At 42.5% G+C, this 21,685-nt stretch overlaps 1 protein-coding gene across 2 annotated transcripts in view; it reads left to right on the top strand.

Moving 5' to 3' along the window:
• The window catches only part of LOC106606554 (protein mono-ADP-ribosyltransferase PARP14), a 31,337-nt gene extending 11,826 nt beyond the window's left edge, over window positions 1–19,511 (top strand). The window contains exons 4-17 of one of the 2 annotated variants that reach the window (XM_045719886.1): window positions 8,080–8,355; window positions 8,478–8,702; window positions 8,789–10,503; window positions 12,306–12,536; window positions 12,771–12,992; window positions 13,157–13,232; window positions 13,686–13,832; window positions 14,615–14,677; window positions 15,287–15,460; window positions 15,692–15,946; window positions 16,156–16,761; window positions 17,034–17,173; window positions 17,517–17,691; window positions 18,000–19,511. In XM_045719886.1, the coding sequence (XP_045575842.1) occupies window positions 8,080–8,355; window positions 8,478–8,702; window positions 8,789–10,503; window positions 12,306–12,536; window positions 12,771–12,992; window positions 13,157–13,232; window positions 13,686–13,832; window positions 14,615–14,677; window positions 15,287–15,460; window positions 15,692–15,946; window positions 16,156–16,761; window positions 17,034–17,173; window positions 17,517–17,691; window positions 18,000–18,283 (4,589 nt within the window). In that variant the 3' untranslated portion in view covers window positions 18,284–19,511. Of the gene's footprint in view, window positions 1–8,079; window positions 8,356–8,477; window positions 8,703–8,788; window positions 10,504–12,305; window positions 12,537–12,770; window positions 12,993–13,156; window positions 13,233–13,685; window positions 13,833–14,614; window positions 14,678–15,283; window positions 15,461–15,691; window positions 15,947–16,155; window positions 16,762–17,033; window positions 17,174–17,516; window positions 17,692–17,999 lie in introns of both variants that reach the window. The other variant, XM_045719885.1, reaches the window with a different exon arrangement.
• Window positions 19,512–21,685: the final 2,174 nt, after the last annotated feature.

The following is a 21,685-nucleotide window of genomic DNA, read 5'->3' as shown; positions in this document are numbered from 1 at the left end:
GATACTAGGACAGAACTCTGCAGGCTATCTCTGCAGTAGATTGCAACACCGCCCCCTTTGGCCGTTCTATCTTGTCTGAAAATGTAGTTAGGGATGGAGATTTCAGAGTTTTTGGTGTTCTTCCTAAGCCAGGATTCAGACAGAGCTAGGACATCAGACACGGCTAGGACAGCCAGTTGGATAACTCCCTCGGGCAGATAACGTCGGTAGTCCAGTCATGAAGGCCCGATGGGGCTCCGCATCGGCAGTAAAACGGGTCCGGATAGGTGATTGTAGCCCAGGAGTGGCTGATGGAACTCTTTAGCTGGCTAGCTCCGGAATAATTGATGATAGCTCCGGGACCAACGTTAGCCAATAGTCACTCGGATAGCAGCTAGATAGCTGCAAGATCCAGGTGTAAATGTCCAGAGCTTGCGGTAGAAATCCGGGAATATGGAGAGAAAATAGGTCCGGTATGCTCTGGTCTGAGTCGCATTGTACAAAACTGGCGACAGCTTTTCGAGCTAAGGGATAGCTGATGACCGCCAACCGTGGTTAGCTGAATTCTAACGTTAGCTAGTGAACTGGCTTACTTCTGGCTAGCTTCTGTTGTGGATATCAGATTTGAGGTAAATAATACTTTTTAAAAAAAATTGCTGAGGCAGGTTGCAGGAGAGTGTTTTGAAGTTGAGTTTTTAGAAAAAAAATATATAAAAAGATATGCGAAGAAAATATGTAAATATATATGGACAAGACGAGTACAAAGGACGTCTGACTGCTATGGCAGCAATACATTTTTTAGGGGGGGTTATGACAAGTATGCTAATGTTAGAGTCCCCTCTGACTCATCTCCCATTTCAGTCATGATTTTAATGGACCAGACATCTAGAACCTGTTTTAAGCCAACATTCCACTCCATCTGCTCTGTGTCATTGCCAAACAATGAAACAACGTTTTTGGCATGGCAAGGAGGGGAATGTTAGCACGTACAGACTGGATTTGTTGTTGCTGGTGATGTCTGGTGAGGACCTGCCTTACAACAGGCCTACAAGCCCTCAGTCCAGCCTCTCTCAGCCTATTGCGGACAGTCTGATCACTGTTGGAGGGATTGTGCGTTCCTGGTGTAACACGGCAGTTGTTGTTGCCATCCGGTACCTGTCCCGCAGGTGTGATGTTCGGATTTACCGATCCTGTCCAGGTGTTGTTACACATGGTCTGCCACTGCGAGGACGATCAGCTGTCCGCCCTGTCTCCCTGTAGCGCTGTCTTAGGCGTCTCACAGTATGGACATTGCAATTTATTGCCCTGGCCACATCTGCAGTCCTCATGCCTTCTTGCAGAATGCCTAAGGCACGTTCACGCAGATGAGCAGGGACCCTGGGCATCTTTCTGTTGGGGTGTTTCAGAGTCAGTAGAAATGCCTCTTTAGTGTCCTAAGTTTTCATAACTGTGACCTTAATTGCCTACCATCTGTAAGCTGATAGTGTCTTAACGACTGTTCCACAGGTGCATGTTCATGAATTGTTTATGGTTCATTGAACAAGCATGGGAAACAGTGTTTAAACCCTTTACAATGAAGATCATTGAAGTTATTTGGATATTTACGAATTATCTTTGAAACACAGGGTCCTGAAAAAGAGACGTTTCTTTTTTTGCTGAGTTAATATATTGTGGTAAACTGTGGGGTGTTGGGTTGAGCGTGGAGAGATTGACACAGAGACAGGGAGGCTTTAGTCCGCAAAGACAGAAAATAAATATAACAAAGAAAATCACTTAGGTTTCGCTCGGTCCTTCTTCTCTACTTTTGCTTGGTGTCGGTCTCTCCCCCTTCTCTCCCGCGGTGTGCCACCGTGCTCCATTTATTTGGCCTCCACTGCTGGTTGGCACTTTCCTCTAATTACCTCCACTTAGAGCTGTCCGTGTTGGGGTGCCCAGCTCCCGTATTCCCAGCAGAGGGAGCCAACGTTGCCTCACGCACCTCCCCTCTATTACCATCCCCCGGGGTAGACCTCCTGGAATACCACCCCCCCAACCCCCCTCCTTAGCTCTGACTGGGAGGAAGGCATGCTCAGGGCTAGGTTGGCATCCCTCCTGGATAGGGCGTCCGCATTGCCGTGCTGGACCCCCGACCTGTGGATGACAGAGAAATGGAATCGCTGTAAGGACAGGAACCAGCGGGTGACGCGGTCATTTGTGTCCTTACCTCTTGCCATCCACACAAGAGGGGCATGGTCAGTGATTAGGGTGAACTTCCTCCCGAGGAGGTAATACTTGAAGGTGTCCAGTGCCCACTTCACGGCGAGGCACTCCTTCTCAACAATAGAGTATTTCTTCTTCCTCGGGAGGAGCTTCCTGCTGACATACATGATGGGGTGCTCCTCACCTTCCTGCTCCTGGGACAAAACGGCCTCTACCCCTGTGTCAGACGCGTCTGTCTGGACCAGGAGGTTTTTTGAGAAGTCTGGGGTGACGAGTACCGGGTGCGAACATAGCGCATCCTTCAGGGCCTGGAACGTCGCCTCTGTGTCCTCCATCCATCGCACCGTCTGGGGTAGTTGTGCCTTTGTTAAGTCTGTGAGGGGAGCAGCTATTGCAGCAAAGTTAGGTGCAAATCTACTGTAGTACCCTTTCCCCTCCCGATCTGATATCCCAGGTACTCCACCTCGGCGTAGCCCAGCTTGCACTTGTGGGGGTTCGCGGTCAGGCCTGCATCCCTTAGCGCATCAACCATGACCTGTAACTTACAAAGATGTGACTCCCAACTGTCACTGTGCACAATGACGTCATCCAGATAAGCAGCTGCGTTCTCACTGTGCGGCCGCAGGACGCGGTCCATGAGTCGCTGAACGGTCGCTGGTGCCCCGTGGAGCCTAAAAGGCAGATCCCGGTAGTGGTATAGCACGCCCGGGGTGGAGAAGGCAGTCTTCTCCCAGGAGGCCGATGCCAGTGGCACCTGCCAGTACCTCTTCGTCAGGTCCAAGGTGCTGACGTACCTCGCCATCCCCAGGCGGTCGATCAGTTCGTCCACCCGGGGCATGGGGTAGACATCAAACTTACTGACCTCATTCAGGCCCCAGAAGTCATTACAGAAGCGGATGGTTCCGTCCGGTTTCGAAACCAGCACTATGGGGCTAGTCCACTAGCTGTGTGACTCCTCCAGTACCCACATTTCTAGCATTGTCGTCACTTCCCGCTGGACCACTACCCTCCAGGCTTCTGGTATCCTGTATGGCTGTTTATGGACTTTTTCTCCCGGACGGGTGTGGATCTGATGTTCCACAAGATCCGTGCGCCCCGGCACCTCGGAGAACATGGCCGTATTCCGCTGGACCAACTCTCTGAGCTCTTGTTGTTGGGTCGGGCTGAAATCTTCCCCCATTGCAACTTCGACCGAGGGCAGGCCCTGCTGTGGCCGGGTCCACGTTACGCACAGCGCCTCGCGTGCGTGCCATTTCTTCAGTAAGTTCACATGGTAAAGCTGGAGGGGTTTTCTCCGCCCCGGTTGGCGGACCTTATAGTTGACGTCGTCTACCCGCTCAACGATGTCGTAGGGCCCATGCCATGAAGCCAGGAATTTACTCTCCGTTGTAGGGATCAGCACCAAGACCAAGGTGGGGCAGCTGCTGGTCCCAGTTCCTCCCGTCTCTCTCGATGACCTTCTTCAGCATCTGTTTTAGGGTCTTATTGAAGCTTTCCACCAGCCCGTCCGTTTGTGGATTGTACACACTGGTCCTCACCTGTTTGATATGTAACAGATTGCAGACATCTTTCATCACACGAGACATGAACGCGGTGCCCTGGTCTGTCAGGATTTTCAGATGAATACCCACCCGGCTAAATAAATGGAAGAGCTCCCGTGCGATACCTTTGGCTGCTGTCGTGTGTAGAGGGATTGCCTCAGGATACCGTGTGGCGTAATCCACGATTACTAGGATGTATTGGTGTCCCCTCGCGGTCTTCACCAACTGACCCACCAGATCCATTGCCACCCGCTCGAATGGCACTCCTATAATGGTCAAGGGAACCAAAGGGTTTCAATAATGCACCCTCGGAGCTGTGATCTGGCACTCCGGGCAACTACGGCAGTAGTGCTCCACGGCACGCTTGACTCCGTGCCAGTGGAACCGGTTCCCGATCCGCTCCCTGGTTTTCTCCATTCCCAGGTGTGCCCCAAGCATGTGGGTGTGGGCAAGCTGCAACACAGTCCTAACATACTGGCTGGGTATAAGTAACAAGTCTTTTGTCTCCCCATTATGCTTTACTACCTGATACAATAACTTAGGCTTGATTGCGAGGTGGGGGTAGCACCAATCACTATATATTATATATACATACAGTTGAAGTCGGAAGTTTACACACACTTAGGATGGAGTCATTCAAACTCGTTTTTCAACCACTCCACAAATGTCTTGTTAACAAACTATAGTTTTGGCAAGTTGGTTAGGACATCTACTGTGTGCATGACAAAAGTACTTTTTCTAGCAATTGTTTACAGACAGATTATTTCACTTATAATTCACTGTATAACAATTCCAGTGGGTCAGAAGTTTACATACAGTAAGTTGACTGTGCGTTTTAAACAGCTTGGAAAATTCCAGAAAATGATGTCATGGCTTTAGAAGCTTCTGATAGGCTAACTGACATCATTTGAGTCAATTGGAGGTGTACCTGTGGATGTATGTCAAGGCCTACCTTCAAACTCAGTGCCTCTTTGCTTGACATCATGGGAAAATCAAAAGATATCAGCCAAGACCTCAGAAAACAAATTGTAGACCTCCACAAGTCTGGTTCATCCTTGGGTAGTAATTTCCAAATGCCTGAAGGTACCATGTTCATCTGTACAAACAATAGTACGCAAGTATAAACGCCATGGGACCGTCATACCGCTCAGGAAGGAGACACGTTCTGTCCTAGAGATGAACGTACTCTGGTGTGAAAAGTGCAAATCAATCCCAGAACAACAGCAAAGGACCGTGTGAAGATGCTGGAGGAAACAGGTACAAAAGTATCTATATCCACAGTAAAACGAGTCCTATATCGACATAAAGGCCGCTCCACAATGAAGAAGCCACTGCTCCAAACCGCCATAAAAAAGCCAGACTGCGGTTTGCAACTGCACATGGGGACAAATATCGTACTTTTTGGAGAAATGTCCTCTGGTCTGATGAAACAAAAGTAGAACTGTTTGGCCATAATGACCATCGCTATGTTTGGAGGAAAAAGGGGGATGCTTGCAAGCCGAAGAACACCATCCCAACCGTGAAACACAGGGGTGGCAGCATTATGTTGTGGGGCTGCTTTGCTGCAGGAGGTACTGGTGCACTTCACAAAATAGATGGCATCATGAGGTAGGAAAATGATGTGGGTATATTGAAGCAACATCTCAAGACATGAGTCAGGAAGTTAAAAGCTGGGTCGCAAATGGGTCTTCCAAATGGACAACGACCCCAAGCATACTACTAAAGTTATGGCAAAATGGCTTAAGGACAACAAAGTCAAGGTATTGGAGTGGCCATCACAAAGCCCTGAACTCAATCCTATAGAAAATGTGTGGGCAGAACTGAAAAAGCGTGTTTGAGCAAGGAGGCCTACAAACCTATCTCCGTTACACCAGCTCTGTCAGGATGAATGGGTCAAAATAAAACTTATTGTGGGAAGCTTGTGGAAGGCTACCTGACACGTTTGACCCAAGTGAAACATTTAAAGGCAATGCAACCAAATACTAATTGAGTGTATGTGAACTTCTGACCCACTGGGAATGTGATGAAAGAAATAAAAGCTTAAATAAATCATTCTCTCCACTCTTATTCTGGCATTTCACATTCTTAAAATAAAGTGGTGATCCTAACTGAACTAAGACAGGGAATTTTTACTAGGATTAAATGTCAGGAATTGTGAAAAACTGTGTTTAAATGTATTTGGCTAAGGTGTATGTAAACTTCCGATTTCAACTGTACATAAATACAAACAGTACCAGTCAAAGGTTTGGACACACCTACTTATTCAGGGGTTTATTCTTTATTTTGACTATTTTATACGTTATAGAATAATAGTGAAGACATCAAAACTATGAAATATGGAATCATGATCCTTCAAAATAACCACCCTTTGCCTTGATGACATCTTTGCACACTCTTGGCACTCTCAACCAGCTTCAGCTGGAATGCTTTTCCAACAGTCTTGAATGAGTACCCACATATGCTGAGAAATTGTTGGCTGCTTTTCGATCACTCTGTGGTCCAACTCATCAAAAACCATCTCAATTGAGTTGAGGTAGGGTGATTGTGGAGGCCAGGTCTTCCGATGCAGCACTCCATCACTCTCCTTCTTGGTCAAAGAGCCCTTACACAGCCTGTGTTGCGTCATTGTCCTGTTGAAGAACAAATGATAGTCCCACTAAGCGCAGACCAGATGCGATGGCGTATCGCTGCAGAATGCTGCGGTAGCCATGCTGGTTAAGAGTGCCTTGAATTCTATATAAATCACTGACAGTGTCACCAGCAAAACACCCCCATACCATCACACCACCTCCTCTATACTTCACGTTGGGAACCACACTTGCGGAGATCATCTGTTCACCTACTCTGCGTCTCACAAAGATACCGCTGTTGCAACCAAATCTCAAATTTCGACTCATTTCCACCGGCCTAGTGTTTCGTGTTTCTTGGCCAAAGCAAGCCTCTTCTTTATTATTGGTGTCCTTTAGTAGCGGTTTCTTGGCAACAATTTGACAATGAAGGCCTGGTTCACGCAGTCTCCTCTGAACAGTTGATGTTGAGAAGTGTCTGTTACTAGAACTCTGTGAAGCATTTATTTGGGCTGAAATCTGAGGTGCAGTTAAACTTATACTTGAACTTATACTCTGCAGCTGAGATAACTCTGGGTCTTTCTTTCTTGTGGCTGTCCTCATGAGAGCCAGTTTCATCATAGTGCTTGATTTTTTTTTTGCGACTGCAATTGAGAACTTTCAAAGTTCTTGAAATGTTCAGAATTGACTGACCTTCATGTCTTAATGTAATGATGGACTGTCATTTCTCTTTGCTTTTTTGAGCTGTTCTTGCCATAATATGGACTTGGTCTTTTACCAAATAGGGCTATCTTCTGTATACCACCCCTACCTTGTCACAACACAACTGATTGGCTCAAACACATTAAGAAGGAAAGAAATTCCACAAATTATCTATAAACAAGGCACACCTGTTAATTGAAATGCATTCCAGGTGACTACCTCATGAAGCTGGTTGAGAGAATACCAAGAGTGTGCAAAGCTGTCATCAAGGCAAAGGGTGGCTATTTGAAGAATCTCAAATCTAAAATATATTTTGATTTGTTTAACACTTTTTTGGTTACTACATGATTCCATATGTTATTTCATAGTTTTGATGCATTCACTATTATTCTACAATGTAGAAAATAGTAAAAATAAAGAAAAACCCTTGAATGAGTAGATGTTCTAAAACTTTTGACCGGTAATATATTGGTTGTTGTCTTAGCTAGTTGCTGTGGCCAACCCGGATGCTATGTTTTTTTTTTGGAAAAGATACTAATGCGTTAACTTGAAATTAAAGTTATCTTGAATTTAATGCTATTAAGGCTTTGGGAAATCCATATCATTTTGGTCCCACTTAACAATTAGTGTCCCATAATACCTAGGCCTATGTAACCTATTCACATGGCAGTTACATAGGCAGGTAAAGTGTAATTTGGGCCTACACTATATGCACATTGTTACATAATACTTACAACTGTTATACCTTTACTGAGATTGTAATCACACAATCTTACATTTTTATAGGTGCAGTACTTAATCTGCAAAAACAACAAATTCATTATGGCTAACTTCATCTCATTTGGGAGAAAACCCAAGGTCATCTTGTTTGAGCATATCAGATACAGCTATGGTAGCTACAACCATCTGTCATTAATATTGTTGTTGATATTCAAGTACAGCAATGCCACATCCTGTTTCCATGTTTCTTTTTCCCACTGTGTGTCAAGTTTCCAGGTCTTCATTTTTTTACTATTTAACTGTGCCCACTTTTGTTTGTCCACGTTGGACTGAAGCCTGTTGGATGTGCATTGCTTACATTTCATCCTCAGCTGCTGTTGTTCCAAAAGACTTACCTGAGAGTGGGGATGGAGAAACAGCCTGTCCTGAGGACAGTGCAAGTGCAGCAACAGATAAGACAGAGCTGCAATCCACCTCAGCAGTGTTGGGAAACATTCAGGAAAGTATGAACCAGTCATTTCTGGAGATGTTGGTAGAGAACATCATGAATGCCCAAACCTCAGCTTCTCCTACTGCATCACAGAGATTCAGTCTGGAAATCCTGCCTGACATCAGTATGGCTATAGTGACTTTCCAAAATGTAAAAGGTAAACAATACAACTGGGGGCTGGGGGTGGTGTAGTGTCCCTGTTATTGTCACATCTTTGTTCAGTCATTGAAACCTCAGCAATATCTTAAGCGCATAATCTACCCTTTTCTTATTTGGCAGATACTGAGTACTTTATATCAAACTGCACCAGCCACAAGATATTCAAGCAGAAAGAATTATCAGTAAAACTACTGGAAATCACAGCAAAAGTGAAAGTTGAAAACATACCTCCAAATTACAGTTCAGACCATCTCCCTCTGTACTATGAAAAAGAAGGTGAGGTTGTCGACATTGAAATGTGTGAAGAGGACCAATCCGCTATCATCACTTTCCAAGATCCACACGGTAAATGGTCTTTCTTATACTCTATGTTCTGAGAGAGTTTTTCATAATGCAGGATGATATATTGACAAATATTTCTGTGTAATTAGCTGTTCACAGAGTCACAAAAAAGCACCACGATGAGAAGCAGCCTATCAAAGCTTTCCCATTTTATGAATCTCTGGGAACGGCCCTGTATGACAAAGATCAACCCACATTGAAACTCCCAGCTGCCTTCACTGAGAACATCGACCAGTCCATTTGGAGATACCTTTGTGACAAGCAGGAAGCTACTGCGACCATCAACAAGATTATGGCCGAAAACTTCTGCAAAGTAGACCTGCAACACCACACTGTCCAGTTAAGGCCCCTACCATCTCTACTCAAACAGAAAGACGTCAAAGCCAAGCATGTCCAGCAGTGGAAGGACACTGTCAAGGCTACCTTTACTCAAGCCTTGTCTAAATTCAAATCCTTGGAGCTGCATGTACAGGACTGTGCATGGGAGGAGTCTGAAAAGGAGATCTGCAAGGCAATGTCTGGTGAGGCAGTGGTTGTAGTCCCTGATAAGGCCAAAGGTGCACTCATAGTGGTGGGCTTGGTAGATGAAGTAGATAGGCTCAGTCAGTCACTAAATGAAATCATGGACAAGATTGCCAGAATAATTGAGAGGGAGAAGACTAGCAAAACAGAGGAGCTCCACCTGCCTCCATCAATCTACCATGTAATTTCACAAGATGGTCTGCAAGGCAAGATTGCAGGTGAATACCCAGAACTGAAGATGGCATACAACCGTGAGAGCCAGAATGTGACCTTAACCGGCTTAATGCACGAGGTGTGGGGTGCTAATAGGAAGATTATAGATGGGGTGTCGGCACTGAAACGGAAGAAGGTGGAAGTGAGCAACTACGTCCTTGAGTTTCTGCAGGAGGAAGACCAAGAAAAGCTTAGCAACTCTCTTTTCACGTCACAGAGTGTTAACGCAGCACTGGAAATAGATAGAAATGGAGTGGAGCTCCTGGCTGTCTCAGACCTGGCCTTGAGCGAAGCAAAAAGCCAACTTGAAAAATGTTTGGTTTCCAAGTACTTAGATGTTGAAGACTCCAATGTCCTGGAGATGTCAGGGTGGAAGGACCTTACCTCCCATTTGGAAAAAACATACAACATTTTGTCTACGACTTTCATGGTGAAGACGTCTGGTGTCCATCCAAATATAAAAGTGGTAGTGGCTGGCAATACGGACATTGTCAATTCAGTGCAAAAGGAACTTGGTGGCTTCTTATTTCAAAATGCTTCAGTTGATGAAATTCTTCAGATTAAGTCAAACGCCATTGTCAAATTCATCCAAGAAAAAAAGAGTGCTTGGTCCGATATAGTCAAAGGTGGAGTAAAGGTTTCTTTCCAGGATGGGGCCATTTGCCTTAGTGGCATCAGGGTTCATGTCTCTGACTGCTTGACCTTATTTAAAGACCTGGTATCATCAACATACTTTGATACTTTGCAAGTCCCCGAACCTGGAGCAAAGAAGTTCTTCCAGGACGCGGAGGCCATGTACGTTGAAGCCGTCAAAATGAAGACAGCTTGTGTAATCCAGCTGGTTGATGAGATGCATCTGGTGAACAATGACAAGACAGTCCAGGCTATGGAGGAAATGGTGCCGAATGAGTTTGGGAACCATGGGGAAAATAATCTGCAACAGCATCTGGCCATATCCACAGAGACCCAGCATTATAGATGGGAGCAGAGCACAAGTGGGTCAGAGAGAGCGCAGACCAAAGAGGGGCTGACCATCACACTGATAAAAGGAAACATCCAAGATGCTTTGGTAAACGTATCATTATGTCTTTGCTCTCTTTTATAAATGTCAATCTTACTAAAATCAAATCAGATAATTATTTTGAATAGTCTGGTATAGTTTACCCTAATTATCATACATGTTTACTTGTGTATTATATCTCTGGTTATCCCTTCATTTAATCAATAGTTAATTTTATCCATCTATGCAATTCATTACCTAACTAATCAACCATGCAACTAGAATGCTTAATAATCATATTTACATGCATTCAGAATGTATTCAGAACCCTTGACTTTTTCCAAATGTTGTTGTTACAAGCTTTTACTAAAATGGATGAAATCGTTTTTTCCCCTCATCAATCTATACACAATATCCCATAATGACAAAGCAAAACAGGTTTTTAGAAATGTTTTCAAATGTATCAAATAAATGTATATGTGACATTTACATAAGTATTGAGACCCTTTACTCAGTACTTTGTTGAAGCACCTTTGGCAGCGATTACAGCCTTGAGTCTTTTGGGGTATGACGCTACAAGCTTGGCACACCTGTATTTGGGGAGTTTCTCCCATTTCTTCTCTGCAGATCCTCTCAAGCTCTGTCAGGTTGGATGGGGAGTGTCGCTGCACAGCTATTTTAAGGTCTCAGAGATGTCCGATCGGGTACAAGTTCGGGCTCTGGCTCGGCCACTCAAGGACATTCAGAGACGTGTCCCAAAGCCACTCCTGCATTGTCTTGGCTGTGTGCTTAGGGTCGTTCCTGTTGGAAGGTGAACCTTCGCCCCAGTCTGAGGTACTGAGCGCTCTGGATCAGGTTTTCATCAAGGATCTCTCTACTTTTCTCCGTTCATCTTTCCCTTGATCCTGACTAGTCTCCCAGTCCCTGCCACTGAAAAACATCCCCACAGCATGATGCTTCCACCACCACCATGCTTCAGAGTAGGGATGGTGCCAGGTTTCCTTCATACGTGACACTTGGCATTCAGGCCAAAGAGTTCAATCTTGGTTTCATGAGACCAGATAGTCTTGTTCTCATCGTCTGAGAGTCCGTTAGGTGCCTTTTGGCAAACTCCAAGCGGGCTGTCATGTGCCTTTTACTGAGGAGTGGCTTCCGTCTGGCCACTCTACCATAAAGGCCTGATTGGTGGAGTGCTGCAGAGATGGTTGTCCTTCTGGAAGGTTCTCCCATCTCCACAGAGGAACTGTGGAGCTCTGTCAGATTGACCATCGGGTTCTTGGTCACCTCCCTGACCAAGGCCTTTCTCCCCCGATTGCTCAGTTTGGCCGGGGCGGCCAGCTCTTGGAATAGTCTTGGTGGTTCCCAACTTCATTAATTTAAGAATGATGGAGGCCACTGTGTTCTTGGGGACCTTCAATGCTGCAGACATTTGTCGGTACCCTTCCCCAGATCTGTACCTTGACACAATCCTGTCTCGGAGCTCTACGGACAATTCCTTCAACCTCATGGCTTGGTTTTTGCTCTGACATGCACTGTCAACTTTGGGACCTTTATATAGACAGGTGCCTTTCCTATTCAATTGAATTTCAAGGATGATCAATGGAAACAAAATGCACCTGAGCTCAATTTAAAATCTCATAGCAAAGGGTCTGAATACTTATGTAAATAAGGTATTTCTGTTTTTTATTTTTAGTGAATGTGCAAACATTTCTAAAAACCTGTTTTTCGCTTTGTCATTATGAGGTATTGTTTGTAGATTGATGAGGGAAAATGTTACATGTATTACATTTTAGAATAAGGCTGTAACGTAATGAATTGTGGAAAAAGTCAAGGAGTCTGAATACTTTCCGAATGCATTGTATCTGTTACAGACTGAGGTTGTTGTGAATACAGTTGGTGATGACCTAATACTGGATAGTGGAGCAGTCTCAACTGCACTCCTTAATGCTGCTGGCCCCGAACTTCAGGAACTGATAAACCAACATGCCACTGCTGGCAAGGTTGGGGAAGTCATCATCACCAAAGGCTGCAACCTCAAAAGCAAGCTGGTCTTTCATACCATTGCTCCTAGATGGAGTAATGGACAAGGAGCAGCACAGAAGGTAGAATGCTGTCTAAATCTGACTGTCTACCTTCACTGAAACATTTACTGGAAAACCATAGTCTTAGATGTTGTTCCTCAACTGAGAATTAACATGTTTATTTGTATTTCACATACCATGCCAATACAATGTAAACACACAATGCTATACAAACATGCTCAATGAAATTACAAAGATTTAAACAAGTTTGCAGCAATTCCTTAATGATAAACATGTCTACCTGACATCTTGCAGACATTGAGTGAGATCGTGAAGAAGTGCTTGGTTCTGGCGGAGCAGCAGCAACTAATGTCAGTGACCTTCCCCGCCATCGGCACAGGAAACCTGGGCTTCCCCAGAGACCTGGTGGCCTCTCTGATGCTGGATAAAGTCCTCAAATTCAGCAGTAAGATGAACCCCAAGCATTTGAAGGAGGTGGTGTTCATCCTCCACCCAAGTGATGTGCCGACTTTCAAGGTATAAGGCCAAACTGAGTGACTTTAAATATACACAATGATGTTTAGAGGGCGTTTGATAACCAGGAGGTGGTAATAAAATAAGTCATATGTGAATGCAGTTGAATTGGTCAAATGGTATTGCATTGAATTAGTATTTTATAATGTTCTCTGTTTCCCTGTCAGGCTTTCACTGACGAATTTAACAAAAGGTTCATGACCCAGTCTGCAATTTCAAAGGGCTCAGCATCCACTCAACAAGGTAAAGGTGCAGCTCATGTAATCCTCATAACAAGGAAGGATTTGCAGCTCTTAGCATTAAAACCTTGTAATTTACCAATTTGAGCGTGATGGTACAGAGCAATCAACTCTCATGTCAACTCTTGATCTGGTGTAGCTTACCCTCAGTTTAGGAGATGACAGAGCAGCCGGTCATTTTTTTAAATGGGTTATCCCAGTCAATGTGTTTGGTTTGTGGGCACGCATCTTTTCTCAGCGTTGTAGAAGTGTCTATAGAGCTGAAAGCTTTTTAATGTTTACATTCCAGTAATTCAGTTGACTATCAATATAAACACCAAGGTATTACACTGTCTGACACAATGCCAACTTTCTCCTCCTTGATTTTTATCAGGAGGAGCTTATTCTTTGCAGAAGTCAAAGATGATTTATATGCTATTATTTATCAGCTTTTACACCATTTATATCCTATTGTTAGGGATTTTCTCTAAGATCACTTCAAGCTCAGGGATGCATGAGACAACGATGGGAGCGGTGGTTATACAGGTCGTCACAGGAGACATAACCAAAGAGACTACTGACGTCATCGTCAACTCCACCAATAAGACCTTCAACCTTAAGACAGGTACATCCAACCTTACCTCTGTCTCACCTGAGGTTCCCTGTTTTAGGTTAAACGTCCAACAACAACAGTAGTTTTATTGGTTTTATCAGTAGGTTTTATTGGGGGATTTAGTATGCGTGGGATTCAGCAAGTAATTATTTGTGTCACCTCCCACTGGGCTCACACTGGTTGAATCAACGTTGTTTCTACGTCATTTAAATTAAATTATGTTGAACCAACGTGGAATAGACGTTGAATTGACTTCTGTGCCCAGTAGGCTGTAATGTGCTACAATGTAGTTTATCTTAATGAGCTGTGTTAGTAATTGTTAATGAAGTCTCTCACACTTTATTTGGACATTAGCCTAGAGCTGGTTTATGTTCAAATCAGCAAACTGTTCAACTGACTCTCAACAAACTGTTTAACTGACTATCAACTAGCCTTAAACCTAAGTTGTTGCATATCTGCAGAGTTGCAGTTGATTGTTTGGTGATAGTTTTACCATCTATATGGGATCATTCAAAAAAAGTGGGACCAAAATGTTTTTTCCAATAACAACCTGGATGGTCAAGAGGTGAAGACAGCAAGATGTGTGACTCCAAAAGACAAGCTTGACTGACACTATCTTAATAATAATGTTATTTTCCAAATAATTGGCACTGCATACTCAGTGTATTTGGTCATTGTAGTGAAATGTAGTGTAGCTTGCCTTAGTTAGGAAAGATATGTCCTTTATGCAGTCAAGACCAATACATGCAGAGGTGTGTACTTTTAAAAAACATTCTTCTCTTATTCTTCTCCAGGGGTCTCAAAAGCCATTCTGGATGCAGCTGGTCCGACAGTGGAGGCAGAGTGTCAACAACTATGTAAAACCATTAATAATTTTGTCACTTTATTTAGTTTAAGAACTTCTATCCCCGAAACTCTGCATGAATGTGACCCTGTTGCAAAATTGTGATTTGACCGGCTAAAATTGGTCATAAGTAGCAAAATTTGAAATTGTTTTTTTAACATTGGTAAAAAGTGGAGACTCAGAACTACAAAATGGTATATCATACACTGCATTTTTGAGGAACAATGGGTAAGTAATTCCGCTTTGAAAGTTGATAAACTTGTAAACTCACTTTTGAGAAAAGGGCCGTTGAATGTTTTGGTACCTACAGGAGAGCTCTCCTTTGTCTACACCCATTGGGTTATGGTATACTTCCGATTTTAGAAATTAATTTGCACTGCCGCTTATATGCTGGTCCGGGAAATGCTTGTCCCCTTATGAAATTCAAAATATACCCTTACTTTTCTTAAATTACATACACATTTGTATGGAATGTAAATATGCTATTAAAGGGATAGTGCAAGATTCTGGCAGTTAGGCCAATTTTCTACTTACCGAGCGCCAGATGAACTCTTTATCTCTGTGTGCAGTATGAAGTATGTGTCATATTAAATAAATAACCCAGAAACTTTATTTCCAGCAGCCCAGCCTATAAAAGACATGATTTTGACCGAGCCAGGCAACCTGCAGAGTAAGAAAATCCTTCACCTGGTTGGCATCAATGACCCTCAGAACATCCAGGAGTGTGTCAAGGGTGCACTTAAAATGTGCTCAAGGAAAGACTTCACATCCATCTCATTTCCTGCTCTCGGCACAGGTGAGTCACACAAACAGAGAACACGATTGACCGTATAGAGAGTATAGGAGAAATATCAAATAACATTGATATTGCATTTGTTAGACAGAATAACACTTTACTTAAAGCCTAATGCTTTTTTACTTGTTATAAGCATGTATGAACCTTTATAAAGTCGTGTTATATTGAATCCCAATTCTAATTCAAACAGTCACAATTTCCATTTTAATTCCAATTCATATATACTTTAAGGCAAAGGCAATGTGCAGGTGAGCCAGGTGGCGGACGCCATGTTAGATGCGCTAGTGGAAGTGGTGGGCAAGAAGTCAGTGAACACCTTGAGGCTGGTCCGGATTGTCATCTTTCAGACTGCCATGCTGACTGAATTTTACAACAGTATGCTGAAGAAGGAAGACACAGGTGCTCAGGAAGAGGAGGACACTGATGCACACGAGGCGGGCACTGACCTGTTTAAAGCCTTTGAAAACATTGGCACCAAAATAAAATGTATGGGATGCCTTTATTGTCTTTAGTGTTTATATAGTATATCAAATTTTTACATTCGCTAGGTTTCTTCATTATTACATGATAACTTAAACACTTTCAATGTCAAGTTGTTAATTTTTTTGTTTACAGAACTTTTTTACAGAAACCGTTTTAGATAAACCGCTGCATTAACTGGGACTTGCATTTACAATCTGTTCATATTCTTACAGCATTGTTCATTAGGAGTAAAGTTAATAAGCCACAAAAGCATGAGAGATTTGTCTTCATGGATAAAGAAGTGGATCCGACTTGCTTCCACATCTGTGGGGATTCTCAGGCTAAAGTAGACGAAGCCAAGCAGTGGGTCAAGGACCTGATCTTGAAGGAGCAAAACAGCATCAGCATCACTGACGAGGCCATCATCAACTTATCAAATTCTGACTGCCAGTGCATTAGTAACATGATCAACACCATGGGAGTGAGAGTGGAACAGGAGTCATCTAAAGCCACGCTGACTATAGAGGGCATCACCAAAGATGTGCTCAAAGTTACTACTGAAATCCAGAAGATGCTCCAAAGAGTCCGTAGTGAAGAGGAACTCAATAGGAGTGCTGAGCTTGCCAGCACCATGGTGGAATGGCAATACCAGCACCAGGGGGGCCAGTACCAAAGCTTCGACCTCATCCACAACTTCCATCTGGAGCAGGCAAATGAGACCAAGAAGCAGCATGTGGAGGTCACTATCCAAGGTCAGATGTACAAGGTCACCCTGCCAAATGGGCCTGCGACAGATAACCATGGCAACAGCCTCGATATCAGACGCATTGACAAAGCAGGTACCTATCAATACACCACATTCATTCTCTAAAGTGTTCTCTTGGGAGTTTATGATTGGCTAAGATTGATATTGATGCATGCGCATTCCAATAACTTTTACTTTGACTTTGCTTGCTCATTATCTATGGTCCTCTTGGTTGGGAGTAAGCCATGCATACACATGAGGATAGCATTCCCACTGTTGTATTCCCATTATAGTACTAACAAGAATTTACAACAATGTAAAGCCAGTTTGTTTGTCTGACCTTCATTTTTCAACTGTATTCTCCAGCTCATGACAGTCTTCCTCAGTATTGGGATGCCATGCCAGACAACTCTTCATGCCAGTCCTTCCCCATCCAGCCAGGAACCTCTGAGCATGATGAGGTCCTAGGCCTGTTTCAGGCCACTTGCCAAAACACTGTTCTAAAGGTATCTATCTCTGCTGCTAAATGTATTTCAACACATGTTAAATGAAGAGGTGCAATTAAAAAAGACAACTCTGAGATCTCTCCACTGTCATATCACCAAGAATCTCACAATCCTCTTCAATTCCACCCCTTGTTACATACACATTCTTGCTGGGCCTGTCAAATGGAATGGTTACAGGTTGTTATGTTTTTAATGGAATGAATTGTGCTTTTTAATCCAGATCTAGGCTTAATCTGGGTTTTGAAAACCGGTCATATTAGGGTAGGACATCTAGCTGTATTTACAGTCTTTTACAATGTTTTTTTTTTGCATATGAATGTGTGGTTTTTCCCCCTTCCTTCAGATTGAGAGGATCCAGAACCCAAGCCTGTGGAAGAATCTCCAGATCAAGAAACAAGAAATGGATTCCAAGAACAGGCACCAGAACAATGAGAAGAGGCTGTTCCATGGAACTTGCCCCCAAATCATAGATAAAATCAATGCAAATGGGTTCAATCGGAGCTACGCTGGGAAAAATGGTAAGATGTACAAAATGACAAACACCAGAGTTATAAAGTAGAGCCAAAAACGTCAGTTTTTATATGAGTGGTACAAAATCAGATCAAATGATAAACAGGTATGAGTATTAGGAAAGTGTACTGATTTTGTGTTTTGCCACTAACGTAGCAACTACATCTGCAACAGACTGATCACTCACCAACAAAAGTTAGGCTAAAATAATGAACGCTAGTTAGCCAGCTAGCTAAGTTCTCTGACCACCTCCTACCACTCAGCAGAAGTCTATAGATCATTTATGAGATTATAATAATGTCATCACTTTTTGCAGCGGCAGCGTATGGAAACGGCACCTACTTTGCAGTTGAGGCCAGCTACTCTGCCGATGACACATACTCAGTCCCAGATTCCCAAGGGCAGAAGCACATGTACTTGTGCCATGTTCTGACTGGAGATTTCACAGAAGGAGAACAATATATGATCGTGCCTCCAGCTAAAAGCAAATCAACTACTCAACTCTATGACAGCGTGACAGACGACCCAACAGCACCATCCATGTTTATTGTATTCAACGACATCCAGGCTTATCCTGCGTACTTGATCACTTTCATCTAGACATTAAAAGGAGCATTTACTATCTTACTATCATGAGTATAACTTTTCATCTGCTTCTTTAAAAAATATTAGGCTTTCCCTGTGGTTATAGTTCTCTTTTACAGATTATTATATAGCAAATCAAGATTACTTTTTTTTCTCAATAAATCAGGATCCACTGTGTTTACTTACAGTTTTGGTTCATGTACAGTATGTGCATTTTCAGAACACTTAGTCCAAAAATCTAAACGGATAATAAAAAAAGCTGTTTCAAGACTAAGCACATTTTCAATTGACTAAGTACAACACACAAAATCATAGTAACTTTTTTGCCAAACTTAATCAGTTTCATCTATAATACATGTTCATAAAGTAATTACTCTTCGCAATGCAATGCTCAAATTACTTGATATGATTGTCTTCTAATTAATTAAAACACAGTTTACTATTACTTAATCCGACTGTTCTTACTTGACTATCACTTAACCGTTTGGTGAACCTATAGATTTTAAACTGGTTTGTCTACTACAGACTTTGAGAACTACATAATGAGAATGTAGGTTTCTAAAGTAGAAACATATAAAGCATGATATATATTGTAATGGACCGTGAGTAAGCATTTCACTGTTAGTCTACACCTGTTAATGAAGCATGTGACAAATAGCATTTGATTTGAAGTAATGTTATGATGATGACTATTATGATTTTACTTCACAGTAAGTTTGACAAAATCTGATATTGACAAGATCAGAGATGTACTGTATTTAACAAATGCATCCTCTATAAAGTCAACAGGTATCCAAAACGAAGTTGGTGGGGTCTTTATGGTGGAGGGTTTCATACCTCTTTACTAAAATTGCATTGGCCACTACAGTACTGTAATATATGCAATTTACGTAGCAGGCACTTTAATCAAAGTGATAACACTAAGTCCACACATTTTTGTGTGTGACCCCAGTGGGTATTGAACCCACAACTCTGGTGTTGCTAGTGCCATGCGCTTACTAACTGGGCCACACAGGACCACAACAATGCATACAGTATATACACTACAATACAACACATGATTGCAATACAGGTAGAAGGTGTATGATTGCCATCCCCATAACTGTGCCACCCTCCTTCAGGCCATGTGCAAGTGTATTGCCTAATGTGAAAACTGTGTAATGTCCTGTAGCATATTACATTCAAATGGCAATTTTGCTATTCGATTAACTGGTTATTAAAACAACTAAAGTGAGAAAACGCAGTATCATTATGTTCTGTTTTGGTGATTAAATCCATTAATATTTCATATTAATGTATATTTTAGATCAATTGTTGTGTGGTGAAAGATGTCTGCATTACAAGTGTTATCAGTTTGGAGTTTTGTACTGAGTTTTTAAAACTCACCACACACTTGTTAAAATAGCATAAAAGAGATTTTAAAAAAGCTAACTCGCCACAGGTTTGAGTGAGAATAGACACTAGGGGCTGGATTCAATCCCTATCACCGAAGTATCGCGGAAGATCCGTGTTATAGCTCGATTGAAATTTAAAGGAATGTTACCTTAACATTTTAAAACATATTTTCTACGATACTTCCTCAATACAGATTGAATCCAGCCCATAAATTATACTTTGAGCATAGTGTCGTGTCTTTGAGGTACCATTAAACTGAAGACATGTTTATCAATTAACTCCATTGAATTATTATCACGCGATTAAACTGATTAATCGTTTAATTGTAATTAACTAGGAGATCGGGGCACCAAGGAAAATATTCAGATTACAAAGTTATAATTTTCCTAATATAACTTTCCTATATTATAACATTATATATTATATTCTATTATAGTATAGGCCGATTATCTTCTGGTTTAAATGGTGTATTTTACCTCGCGTCCAGTCTCATTCCAAACGTCGTAAATTGTTGTATCTGCACGAACCCAGTCTTTACTAAGAGTCATCCATACATCAATTGTCTTAAAATCATTTATTTACTAAACTAAGTAATTCACAGAAAGTATACAAACAGTAATTATCATCACAAAGAATTGGTAGAGTAATGTGCCCTAGTGGGCTAAAACAGGCATGGCTGGTCTGTTAGACAATGGGTCGGTCATAAACGGTCAGCTGAGGAGACACACAGAGTTCATTAATATTAACAATTGACATGCTAATCAATTGCACATGAATGCTCACTCATTTGGGAACAATTGCAATCAATATATATTTACGCTCAGTGGGTCGTCGGGATCCTTGTTGGAGCGTCGTTCTGTTGGAGAGTTTTGTCCGCGTTCTCTCTCTCTCTCTCTCTCTCTCTCTCTCTCGCGCTCTCTCTCTCTCTCTCTCTCTCTCTCTCTCTCTCTCTCTCTCTCTCTCTCTCGCTCTCTCTCTCTCTCTCTCTCTCTCTCTCTCTCTCTCTCTCGGTTAGAATGGATCTTTCAAAGCGACATTCATTAATGTCGTTATAGAATGGATGTTTCGTTGGTCTTCGCGTTCAATGATATAATTTCTAGCTGCAGACTATTAATTAATATCAAAGACTTGTTCTTATTCTGTCGGTATCAATAGTCTAAAAGTTAACCACGTGGTATAGTTCACTTTCAGTAGCGGAATTGGATGGTCAAACCTATTGGCCAACTCGCAATGGAGTGGAGGCCTGGTCTGAAGAAATGTAAATCAGGGTGGGGTGTTATAGTGAACATAGAACAGGCTTGTCACATGACGCCTGGTCCTGTCTGTGTCCCTGGGGGCGTGCCGATGACTGAGTTAAGCTTGGTACAGAAATACAATTCTATCACATTAACATCAGTACATAGCATCTCAATGTATTACAAATAGCTTTATCCTTATTAACCTGTTAGGGCTAGGGGGCAGTATTTACACCACCGGATAAAAAAACGTACCCGATTTAATCTGGTTACCACTCCTACCCAGTAACTAGAATATGCATATACTTATTACATATGGATAGAAAACACCCTAAAGTTTCTAAAACTGTTTGAATGGTGTCTGTGAGTATAACAGAACTCATTTGGCAGGCAAAAATGTGAGAAGGTTTCATTCAGGAAGTGGCCTGTCTGACAAGGTGTCGTTCTTCTTGTCTCTGTTTATTGAAGAGTGAGGATCTTAGCTGTCCCGTGACACTTCCTACGGCTGCCATAGGGTCTCAGAAGGCGGTAAAAAGCTGAATCGTGGCTTTGCAGGCTCTGGCTGAAAAAAAGTAGCTCGTTTGGGTAGTGGCTGGTTACAGTACTGTGAGACTCAGGCTCGTGCCCGCGTCGACCGAAAGCTTTGTTTACTTTACTCTGTTTAGCTAAAAGGAGATTCCCGGTCGGAATATTATCGCTTTTTTACGAGAAAAATGGCATAAAAATGGATTTTAAACAGCGGTTGACATGCTTCGAAGTACGGTAATGGAATATTTCGATTTTTTTT

Source organism: Salmo salar, chromosome ssa06, assembly GCF_905237065.1.
Source record: "Salmo salar chromosome ssa06, Ssal_v3.1, whole genome shotgun sequence".
Taxonomy (NCBI): Eukaryota; Metazoa; Chordata; class Actinopteri; order Salmoniformes; family Salmonidae; genus Salmo; species Salmo salar.
Note: the sequence above shows the minus strand (reverse complement) of the source record. Positions and strands in the feature narration are given on the sequence as shown.